Genomic DNA, 12,877 nt, shown 5'->3' with positions numbered 1-12,877 from the left:
CATTAACTGAATGCATGGAAACAGTTTAAAGTGAAACAAATAAAAAATCCATTCTTTCGATAAAACTGAAAACTCACTTTAAAAATGTAGCTTGCGTCCGATTTTACGTGCAAAAAACGTATTGGCAGTAAGTTTCTTACACGCGCCACTACAACCTTTCAAATTACGTGCAAAAACATGTTTTTCTGGCAGGTTTTTGAAGTACACCACTTTTACACTTCAAACTTGTACGAAGCTGTTCAAATTTTGTACTAAGGTAGATAAGTGGATAAAATCAAAACAGAATTTTTATCCAATAATCTTTGTCCATTGTCTAGATACGATGGTTTAAAGTAGAGGTAAATGTAGCACGTAAAAATCATTCTTACGTGAACCGAATGCATGGAAACGTCTTAAACGGACGCAGATAAATAAGAAATGCCTTCTTACGATAAAATTGAAAGCTTGCGTTCAAAAAAATCTAGCGTCATTCGGATTTTATGGGCAAAAACACGTTTTTTGTGTGTTTTATGTTCTACACTGACATGTTTTAATCTTTTGCAAATCGGTTAACATCTTGTAGGAAGGTAAGCACATGTAATTAATTGTCGTTGTGTTGTTTTGTGAAGGATTTATGTGTTGCCGCGATATAAGCAACACAGTCCGAAAGACAAGTAAAGTAACCTATACAGGAGCAGTCGTCGCCCGAATCAATAAAAGTCTATGTCGAGTGCCAAGCTATGGCGGCCTAATGTCAAAATTATGGTAGAGTGAAAGTTGGGAACCAGAATGAAAAATGCTCCTATCATAGCACAAAAAGGCGAATATGTCCTGATAAGAATTAGAACTGTAAGCAAAGGGAACTAGCTTTTCGAATTATCCAATATGTTCAAAGACACTTAAAACATTTTGACATAATCGCTCTTTTTCGAGTTACCCTACTTCCGCAGCGCAGTGGGCTGCCTTAGCTGCAAGGTGTTGCCACACCTGCATCCTGCAATTTACAGACTAAAGTCCCTGATCCTATGTCCAAAATACAGAGGATTCACTAGCTGCAATAAACAATATTAATAACATAGGCTAAAGAGCATATATGTAATAGCTGAGGGTATAAAATTTCTGGCGGTGGATTTGTTTGGAAGGATGTCATTATGTATCATGTTACTCCACTTGACACGATGCATTACAGTACATTGCATGGGACTAATATTAACAAGTAAAAAAGTGCAAACATGTCAAGATGTTTTAATTTAAATGTCTATGAAGCTGCCACATAAGTCGAAAACTAGTTCCCTTCTTTTAAACCCCTAACTCTGTTAAGGACATATTCGCCTTTTTTTGTACTACGATAGGAGCATTTTTCATCCTGGTTTTATTATGATGCTAATTTATGCCTACGTGGGTTGGAGTCAACAAAATATTTTCACATTCAGAGAAAAATTCAGTTACTGAAATTTCGTGAAAAGAAATAAAAAGCACTCGCTTATCATATTCGTTACATTCTCTCCTCACTTCTGGATACTACAATACCAGCTGCTCTTCTCTGAACTTTTCCAGTGTTGTCTATCAATCCCATCTGTTGCATCTTTTAAGTGTTCCGCCAAAACACACTGTCATTGTTTCGTCTGCTCCACATTTTTTAGTATCATTATACTAATTTAAATTTTTCGTAATTTACTTCCTAGATATTTAGTTGCGTGGACAATCTTTAAGTTCGTACGGTTTATCATGTAACTGAAATGTAGTGGATTTTTTTTAGCAGATGTGTGAAGGACGTCACAGATTTTACTTTTCGCAGTACGCAGATATCTCGTCAACGGGAACAACAGACATATTTTCAAGTTTTCTAGATGACTTCCCGTCAATTACTACGACCTGTGATCTTTCTGACAGTAAATAAGGAATTGAATCGCATTTTCGAGTTGGTACTCAGATTGACAATTTGGTTAGAGACCATTGGTGAGGAACTGTGGCGAAAGCCTTCCGAAAATCTAGAAATGTGGAAGCAGCTTATGATCCATTGTCAATAGCACTCAATATTTTGTGTAGAAAAAAAAAGTGACTTATGTTTCACTAGAACAATGTTTTGTGAATCAGTGCTGATTAGGTGTTTGATGGGAGGGTTCATCAACAGATAGTTTTAGGCAAACTATCTTAACATAAGTTAATAACATAAAGTAAGTTATTGTTGTCTGAGCCACTCTCATGATTGCTTACCCTTCAGCTAGAAGGATGATTACAGAAATATAAAGCACTCTCATGCTGTACGGTCGCAGTAGGTCAAAGGTCGTGCTGAATGAATTCAGTACACCACAAGAGAAGTTATGCTGTTGTCTCTGAACTGCGTATTTGTCCATTCATCGAAACTGAATGTTCCACCTTGTCGCTACAAAAATCTTACACCAATGCTAACGTCTCTGAATAATTAACAGAGTTCGTGACTGAATGTAATCTTTCACTCTTCAACAGTATGTCTGGATATGTAAACGTAATAAGAGAGAGATTTATTCCTTATCTAGAATCTTTACACCTTGCTCCAGTGCCGACCGGTGTGGCCGTACGGTTCTAGGCGCTACAGTCTGGAACCGCATGACCGCTACGGTCACAGGTTCGAATCCTGCCTCGGGCATGAATGTGTGTGATGTCCTTAAGATAGTTAGGTTTAAGTAGTTCTAAGTTCTAGGGGACTAATGACCTCAGATGTTAAGTCCCATAGCGCTCAGAGCCATTTGAACCATTTTGAACCTTGCTCCAATACAGTCACAGCAATAGGTGTTACCGCTTGTAGAGACTGACAAACCCAGTCTTAGTTTTCTGATGCTTTTATTTCAGTTGACACCGCACGCAGCGTTAGCCTCATATTGAAAGAAAGCAAAACGCGGACGTTTACGGAATGACGAGCTGATCACATACTTGGTCAGTACGTAACGCCAGTGGTCAGCTGTGGGTGCAAATGTGTGCCGATCTCGAAGGGGTTGCAAAACGCCACTGAAATCCAGGAGCACGGCGCAGCGGCGTACGAAAGAGTAACCGATACGGCTGCGACAACTGGCCTGACAGGAGTGTCAGCAAGAGGCGGCTAGAGTGACGCGCTCACCACGAGGTATATAAGGGCAGGGGCCGCGGGGTGCTTCAGAACAACACAGCAGCCTCCACCAGCAGCACCGCCACGACAGCGGCACCTCCAGCATGGCTTACAAGGTACGTCTCGTGTGGCCAGTTCCGTCATGACGATCCTAGAGGACAAGAGACTTTTCTCGGTCTTCACAGATTCAGAAAAAAACCGCTGGTATGGAATACAGATTGTTTTATCCATACACGATGTCCTGTAGGAGGTACATCCAAGTCAAATGACTAGTGTTCTTAGATTTTCGAAAAGTGTTCGTTACTTGAAACGTATTCAACTCCCACAATGATATTACTGAAAACAGTTAATTGATGAAGGCACTTCAGAGCAGACTTCTCACTTTTTGCACTTCCTAATAATCTAGAGCGGGGTACATTCACGTAACGATTGTAGACTCTTCGGGAGCGTTATTTTGAGGATGCTGTTCAAATGGTTTAAATGGCTCTGAGCACTATGCGATTTAACTGCTGAGATCATCAGTCGCCTAGAACTTAGAACTAATTAAACCTAACTAACCTAAAGACATCACACACAGCCATGCCCGAGGCAGGATTCGAACCTGCGACAGTAGCGGTCGCTCGGTTCCAGACTGTAGCGCCTAGAACCGCACGGCCACTCCGGCCGGTGAGGATGCTGTGTTCTGTTGACCTGGTGTTGAGAGTGGTCCGGGTTTTTATCAGTCGCTTGAATAAAATGCAAGCTTCGTTTTTGGCTATTTCTTCAATGAAAGCTAAAACTCTTTGTATACATTTGACGTAGACGATGAACACAAATTTCGTCATAATAAGAGTGAAACTGAACTTTCTTTTGTATAATTCAAATAAATGGCTCTAAGCACTATGGGACTTAACATCTAAGGTCATCAGTCCCCTAGACTTAGAACTACTTAAACCAAACTAACCCAAGGACATCACACACATCCATGCCCGAGTCAGGATTCGAACCTGCGACCGTAGCAGCAGCGCGGTTCCGGACTGAAGCTCCTAGCACCGCTCGGCCACAGCGGCCAACTTAGTCCAAATAAAAAAGAACTGTTAGCCCCCAGGTACAAGCACGCTGACACGGTTCACTCCACCCATTCCGTTACATACATGCCGAATCGACCATGCTTCTAAAAACCAAAGATACGTATGTGCCGAAGATAGGCTTCCAAAAAGTTATATTGGTATGAAAACATAAACTATGAAATAAATTTCATGTACACCAGAAGGTAGAAATTTACGCGTTATTTCAAAATATGTGTTAAGATTTTCAATTACTGTTTTTATTCAAATCTGTTTCAGACCACATGTAAAGTTCATGTATAACCATTCTTCTAGGTAGCTACATTTACGCCTTCTGAACATATAAAAAATACACAGAGGAACTTTAAATAAAAAAACGAAACTACAAATAACAGAAAGTCTAGCATAATTAATGCACTCCCCTGCCAGAACCGAAAAACGTCTAAGTTCACAAAAAAAAAAAAAAACGGTACCGTATTCTTCACTTTAGAAATCAGGTGTCGACAGGTACAATACTGGCCACAAAGCGTCTACCTAGGATCGTCAAATACTAACCAAGATGCTATCGTACGGAGTATCTTCATAGTTGAGCGATTTGCTGGTGAGTATTTCAGATCCCAGAACATTACCCTGGGAGGCAAAGTTCTACACAGAACAAATTAACATCACAAGTGCACAGAGGAATGGTAGTAGGCTCTTTAATGTTCTCAGTATACACAAACGGTCAGCAGCACTACAAGAGAGTTCGCTGACGATGCTGTTTACTACGGGAAAGTATCGTCGTTAAGCGATCGTAAGAAAATACATAACGACCGGATAAAATGTCCACTTGGTGTAATGTGGATAAATCAAGTTATCTTCCGTTAGGAATGTGGAATGCACTCAATGAATGCGATATGACTTTCAAAATGGTAGAGCACAGCAATCAGTCGTCCTTTCTTTTAGGGCTTCACTAAAGTCAATTTATATTTCGGCTAGTGCCTAGCCATTGTCAATGCACTATTTCATAGTTTCAATACTTGTCCTAGTACGCCAGTCCTCTATTGTTCTGGCTTCTGTCATAGTTCATTCAAAAGGCTTGAATGTACTCTGTAGTGGATGAAATGTAGCACATTTTGCCATTGTGCAAAGATTTGTCAGAAACAAAACATATACAACCGAGAAGCGCCTTGTGCACATGGCTATGTCCGTTTATGTAGCGCTTAAGCCTTAACAATCATTTGTAACCACTGCACATACGGACATTGCCATGTGCACAAAGTGCTTTTTGATTGAAAATGTTTCATTTCTGACAACGCTTTGCATAATGTTTTACGTTTTGTCCACTAATGTGATAACCTGCCTTGAGGTTGCAATTCACAAACAATATGTTTTTTAACAAAAATTTTTGAAGACCATAAGGTAACAGCAAAGTCTGTCGAAATCGATTTTCGAAAATAAAGACGAATTTATGCCAACTTAGCTACAGTAAAATTTTTTTACCGGACATAACGTACTTTATTTTGTCGAAACTTCTGAAGAATGTGAGTATTTTAATTCCGGTAGTGTCATGAGATGATTGAGTTAGCAGTACACATGCAACGAGTAAAAATGATCAGATCGCGACAGGTACCGTCCAGCAAGTACATCAGTCCATGGTAAGCAGGTGTGTCCAATAATGGAAACAAGCAAGGCAAGTTAACGTCTTGGATTTTCTTTGTTTCTTAATACCACTTGCGAAAAATACTGGTTCATTCAAATTTTTTGCGTATTTTTTCAGCCAAAGACAGCCGCTTACGTTTGATTATTTTTATCTCAGCGTTTTATTTCTCTTCTTCTTCGTTACAGAATACTGTCGAATTCTTGAAACTTGCATTCTTAGTTACGCGTATCTACTACTTGTCCCACCGCTTAGGGTGTGGGTACTTGTCAGTCCACACATTTACGATACTTCGTAGCATTGTGGAAAGAGTTTTCCATTCATGGATTGATATATTCATTTTGTTACTGCATTACCTTTTATGAGACGTCAAAGTTTTCCGGTATCATTTTCGTACAGAGTATTTACGACAGTTTAGAACATCAAGGTAGATAGTAATGTATCAGTGTGTTCAACAGCTTACTTACTCTTAGCATACAACCAGTATTATTAAGAACAAAGCAGGAGCCGCGCGGAGTGGCAACGTGGTTTGAGGCGCCATGTCACGGGTTGAGCAGCCCCTCCTGCCGGAGGTTCGAGTCCTCCCTCGGGCAAGCGTGTGTGTGTTGTTCTTAGCATACATTAGTTTAAATAGTGTGTAAGTCTAGGGGCGGATGACTAAAGCAGTTTGGTCTCTTAGGAATTAACATACATTTGAATATTTGAACAAAGCAGGGGTAACTTAATTATACGTGTACTACAGCTTGACGGTGTTTTAAAACAATTTGGCCATTCTTCTACCAGAGCAGTGCAGACTACTGTGAAGTGCAAGCATTACTCCTGAAGACATTCAGTTAGACTAACGCGTGTGGCGAAGAGCAGCAGTACTACTGAATTTTGTATTATTGCACCCTTATGCAGCCATTAGTTCAGATTAGTTCAGTTCATATCCATAGAGCTTAGTTCGGCTTTAGGCAGAATTGACCACCTTAAGATATTAGCAATTTGCAGCGCAGCCATCAAAATTTTCGCTGATACCAGAAGATGTCCCGTCGTGAAGCGAAAACCAAATTTTCATTGCGATCTGATCCAAATATACCAGACTTTCGATAATTCAACTTAACAACTGCGTCAGAAGAAAAAAAATAATAAACTGTTAGACAGACCGCAGATGTCCTGTGGGTACTTTCAGGCTCAGTCGAGGTTCCTTCTTTTAGGAATAAGGATGCGCAACATTTACACGAGGGTTGGTCTACGTGGTAAAAACCACATCACTGTTTAATACTTCGAAGAAAAAAAAAAAAAAAGATCAGAGATTGACAGCGATATCAACACAGGCAGAGTATTCAGTTAATTTCTGTCATGACTATGATGGTTCAAATGGCTCTGAGCACTATGAGACTTCACATCTATGGTCATCAGTCCCCTAGAACTTAGAACTACTTAAACCTAACTAACCTAAGGACATCACACAACACCCAGTCATCACGAGGCAGAGAAAATCCCTGACCCCGCCGGGAATTGAACCCGGGAAGCGAGAACGCTACCGCACGACCACGACCTGCGGACTCTTGACTAAGAAAGAACCGTGACCGATACATGTGACTCGTGAAGAAATAAATAAATGGAAGAAATGCAGGATAGACAAGGAAAACTACAATCAAAAAAATGGTTCAAATGGCTCTGAGCACTATGGGACTTAACATCTCTGGTCATCAGTCCCCTAGAACTTAGAACTACTTAAACCTAACTAACCTAAGGACATCACACACATCCATGCCCGAGGTAGTATTCGAACCTGCGACCGTAGCAGTCGCGCGGTTCCGGACGGAGCGCCTAGAACCGCGAGACCACCGCGGCCGGCAAAACCACAGTCGGAATGACCGGACGGAGACTAAGAAACTATTCGGGAATGCGAAAGATGATTGGAGTTTAACGTCCCGTAAGAGTGGCAGTGACACCATGTACGCACTAGTATAAAAAAAATGCTTCAGAATGACCGAATAACTGAATCCAAGTCCTCCTACGTTGGAGACCAGTATCTCAGCTGAAGTTCCAAAACTGGCGTAGACTACTTAGACTGCCGTGAGTAAGCGTAGACTGCGGTAGTTTTCCTAGTAACCATGGTCAGTTAAGGTCGTACTTGCATTATCTGTGCGTTAGGTGTGTTGCATAACTATCGGGCGTTACCTCATGACAATCGCTTTCTTTACTCTACGTATGTGATCAATGTCTAACTAGATCCCTCTAAAAACAGGAAACATTTAGAAACTGAGTGAGGATATATTAAGGGCCACATAAGCTAAGGAAGATTTTGGTACATAATTATTGTCCAGTCTGCTACCTAAGAATTTATAGCAGTACTTATAACAGTATTTACAGCAAAATCAAACATTTCAACGTTTAATTCAGATTTTATTTGAAAATTGTTGTTTGTAAAGAAAAACAGAGGGATACTGTAGTAAAAATAACGAAAACTATACAATTTATTATACAGCGCTACAAAACATATTTACCTCAACAAAAGTAAAAAATAAAGAAAACTATACATTTTATCAAACAGCGCTAGAAAACGCAATTTCCTCAAGAAAAAGGTAAAATAAAGAAAATATTTGCTAAACAAAAATGTATCAAGCGTCTCTTTAATACATCGGCATACTTATATAAAACGTGTTTCTGTTATTCATAAACAACTTCCGCATTTATCAACAATAAAAGAAAACTCTTGCCTTTCATCATGATGAAGAATGTTCTATTGAGTACAAAATAACAACAATTCTTATCTACATATATTTTATGTCTGTGCATGTAAACTGTACTTGCACCAATAGTTATTGCTTTTGTTGCATAAATGCACAGAGCGCAGAAGCTAGGCGATCAAGTAATTTTTATTGCTTATAAAATGCAATCTGTATTCTGTAAAGATATAAAATATATAATGGACTAACACTGAATGATGTGTGTTTCTGATTATGTGCAAAGGAAACAGCTAAACAAACAAACAAAACATAGAGAAGTCGGTGCCTCCCGGTTTCTCTCTTACACATTCGTTTATCTTTCTTTTCCTGCCAATGCTAAAAATACTATTAATAATCCTACAATTTACTACGCCATTTTTGAACTGCTCCAAAACTACCGAACTGCAGTTTCGATATAGCACAACTCTAGTCTCAGCTATTATGGAACGCAGCCTAGATGTGCAGTATTGCACAGCTCTCTGTTATGAAAAAGACAAAAATTATGATCCCAATGGTTCCACATAATAAAGCCCAAACAGAAAGACAAGGTGCAGACAGTCAGAGAGCACCTATTGATTTTTTTTCTTATGATGGATAATGGACACACTTTTGTTAACAATTTGGTAAAGTAGCCACTGCATGACTGCCGCAGCTGATCGTCCTCGCCGCCGTGGCGGCCGTGGCACACGCCGGGTACCTGGGCGCGCCCGCTATCGTCGCTCCCGGTGCCGCCTTCGCCGCGCCCGCCTACGCCGCCCCCACCATCGACGCCGCCCCCATCAGCAGCTACGGCCCGGCCATTGCCGCTGCCCCAGTTGGCAGCTACGCCCCCGCCTTTGTCGCCGCCCCCGTCGCCAGGTTCGCCCAGGCCGTCGCTGCTGCCCCCGCCGTCAGAGCTGCCCCCGCCCCCGCCCCCGTCGCCGCCGCCGCGCCTGCTACCATCGCCACAGAGTACGACCCCAATCCCCAGTACAGCTACGGCTACAGCGTGTCTGACTCCATCACCGGAGACTCCAAGAACCAGCAGGAGACCCGCAACGGCGACGTCGTCCAGGGCAGCTACAGCCTGGCCGAGCCGGACGGCTCCATCCGCACCGTCGACTACACCGCCGATCCGGTCAACGGCTTCAACGCCGTCGTGCACCGCCAGCCGGGCACCCACCCCGCCCCCGCAGGTTCCGCTGCCGCACCCGCCCCCGCCCCCGCCCCTGCCGCCAGGGCCGCCCCTGCCCCTCAACAGGCTACTAGAGCGGCATACTCTGGGCCTGCAGTGTCCGCCGCTCCTTCCGCCAGGGCCTACGGCCCTGTTCTGTCCTATGGCAAGGTTATTCTAAGCTAAATGCTATTTCTTCTAGGCTAGATGTTATTTATTCTTGAATTCGTTTCTCTCCTTATTTGCACTGCATGTATTTAGCACTGTGGTATTAATTGTTTGTAATCTTTAGTCTTAAATAAACATCTTTGGAGACATATTTCTTATTTCCTTGGGCACCATTGCCACAAAACGATATTTTCAGATATAATTTCGATTAATTCAACTTTAACTTAAACGCATCTTGTGAGAGTCATACCAAAGGACTACATTACAACACAGGGACTACTCAACAAAACCTGGAAAGCGACATACTTCACATGAGAGATGTAGTGTGAGACAATGAACCATTAAGAGGTAACAATGATGACCATCAAATGCATAGTTCATTGAAAGGTGTTGAAACACCCACGTTTAAATTTCTTTATTGGGTTTTATGTATTTTACCGAAGCCGCCAAACAGTTAATTATTATGATTATATGACATTGTGCTTAACGGATGAAAGGCTATCGGTATTTCTGCTGTGGTTTCGGGGGTATCTCAACCGAGTGCGGCTGTTCTGAGAGGGAATAGTTCATGATTGAAAGTTTGTCTATCATTAAAGACCATAAAGGTTGCGATGTACAAATTGGTATGCATTTTCTACTAACACACAAATTCTGAGGCAGTTGCTACCTTCGCCTTACACATCTAATCACAGTTATATCTTTTACTGGTTGCTGATTTTAGGTACTTCGTCACACGCAATGATGACGGTTAACATTCACAACAATCCTCACTGCAATCCACGGTTGTTGCTGGCCGACGAGGTTGACGCGAAACACGTAATTCGGCACTTGTCACTTTTGGTTTCATATCACTCGCGAATCGGTATCGATGAGGGTCCACCCCACGACGATCAGGGGGACGCGCTCATTTGTCATACACCGGTGAATTTACCGTTTACTACTCACTCAACCACCATTCTTGCCCGTCTCTCCAACACCACTTCTCACTCGACACTCGTCTCACAGCCTCCTGCAGCACTCGACAATCGACTCCTGTCTGCTATCGACCTTGGTGTCGGATACTAGCATCTATGTTCGTGGGATCACGGATCCCTTACAGTGTGAAGGATGACCGCCTCTCATCGAGCTGACTGCAGTTCTCAGCAGCGGGGTCGATAAATAATCAACGTCGATGTGAAGAAACGGTTATTCAAAGCTAAACTAATACAAATAAAAACACAAAGCAACCAATCATTAAATTTTAAGTTTTTAATTTACCATACGTTTCTGATACTTTTCTCCATAGTCAAATGGCAGTTCTGATGTGTACATCATATGCAGTACTCCCGGGAAACTAAAGATGTCGAAATATCTGCAGTCCTATGACCTCAGCTGTGCACTTTCCTCAGCAGTAGTGCATTTAACACATTACCTACTTACAAAGTCTGTTTCCCACGAAGAAACAATAAACTTGAGCCCAACATACAAAGTCCTATCCTGACAATGAAGCAAATCCTGCGAACAGATCGTAAACAAAAACACATAAAATTTAGTGACTGGTTACTAATATGGTGATTTTGAGCATATCGGGACAGTTTTGGGACCGTCTGCATTTGTGTTATGAGGGACCACCCCCTCCTCCCTTTCCCTCTAGACCACTTGTCTTACAAAAACCTCTTCTACACTGTGACAGCCAGTACAGGTCAACAACAGTATCTTGTATGCCAAAGAATTTCTTGAGGAGCATGCGAAGGTTGACGAGGAAAACCTCGTGTCCTGCACAGACGAGCCACTGGACGCACCGGATGAAGCCTGACTACGACTGTGAAGTAGACAGTGAAGTAGCGGTACTCTGCCGTAGAATGAATTGGTTGATATTGAAATGATTTATCTTAAAGACCGACAGATGTGGATCTCAAGACAATATGTGAAATGTAGGCGCACTTTTTCTGTGTAACGTTACTACTTCAATAGTGAATGTGTAATGAACTATTTCAAAAACATCTCACTGAATTTATAAAACTCTATTGTGTTTGAGAGTAAGTAAAATTCGTACTGCTGTTTCTGATTGATAATCATCTTTTTGATTACTCCTAAGAGCCTGTGTTGTACCAGAAGAGGCCTTACCAATTCCAGTCGCCTGCATCTTTCTCTTTATTCTAAAAAATTTTTTGTGTTCTGGAGCCCAAGTTTTGATATGTTGTAGTACACAAAAAGGCTGTCACATTGTTTAAATTTGCTTACGATAATGGCATGAACATTTAAAGCTGCGGTCCCTACTACCCACTAACGGGCGTTCCAGTTTTCATGGCAGACAGTAAACGGTAGGGGTCTTAAAACATTTTCTTTACATTTTCACAAACTTTTGTCATGAAGTATTTGGTAAGTAGCTACTATTACATTTTTTAACTTAATGTAACTCGGCTTTGTAAATTTTGTAAAGTGAGTTCCCTACCTTATCAGTCACAATTTCTGAGGAACCGGTGGACGGTCACAAAATTTTACTAATAATACAGAATCAAAAGTAGGCGATAGGTAAAAAGGTTGACAACTCCTGATTTATAGAATAAGATACGCAATCAGCAATCTATCTTAAAAAAAAAAAAAAAAAAAACATTTGGCCGAACAGATTGTTGCATGGGGCTCCAATACTTGATCAGAGGCCTTGTGCTACGTTTTTGTGTCCCGACGTCACAAGAGGTATGCGTAAGCTCTTTAACTGTCGTTGTATGGGTTTCTTCTGTCTGTAAATGTTGTATACAGTAAGAACTGTACGTCTGTCCTGAAATGTAAATAAATTCTTTTAACAACCCGCCTCCGTGGCCGAGGTCACTCTTCCTTTGGCAGGGCAACAGAGCGGACAAGCTATTGTTTCCGTGTGCAGAGAGAGAGATCTCGCTTTGTTTATATTCTGACAGCCGTTGTTTACGTGCTGTCTTAGCGTTTACGATACATGGCGAACCGTTGCCGTAAATCTACACTTCGATTTACTTTCTGCAGTGACCATGCCCTACCCAATCGAGGTAGAGCGTTTTCTGCGAGATGAAGTGAAGATCCCGACGACGGACATCATAGGAATACACTTACCGATCTTGAACAGCACAGTCTATG

General features: G+C 41.6%; 1 protein-coding gene across 1 annotated transcript; it reads left to right on the top strand.

Annotated features, from left to right (window-relative positions):
- Window positions 1-3,128: 3,128 nt before the first annotated feature.
- LOC124777857 (cuticle protein 21-like) lies at window positions 3,129-9,938 on the top strand. The gene is made up of 2 exons (XM_047253393.1): window positions 3,129-3,180; window positions 9,119-9,938. Exons 1-2 carry the CDS (start codon window positions 3,169-3,171, stop codon window positions 9,803-9,805), a joined length of 699 nt encoding a protein of 232 aa, XP_047109349.1. The 5' UTR covers window positions 3,129-3,168; the 3' UTR covers window positions 9,806-9,938.
- Window positions 9,939-12,877: the final 2,939 nt, after the last annotated feature.

This window comes from Schistocerca piceifrons, chromosome 2 (genome assembly GCF_021461385.2).
Source record: "Schistocerca piceifrons isolate TAMUIC-IGC-003096 chromosome 2, iqSchPice1.1, whole genome shotgun sequence".
Classification (NCBI taxonomy): Eukaryota; Metazoa; Arthropoda; class Insecta; order Orthoptera; family Acrididae; genus Schistocerca; species Schistocerca piceifrons.
Note: the sequence above shows the minus strand (reverse complement) of the source record. Positions and strands in the feature narration are given on the sequence as shown.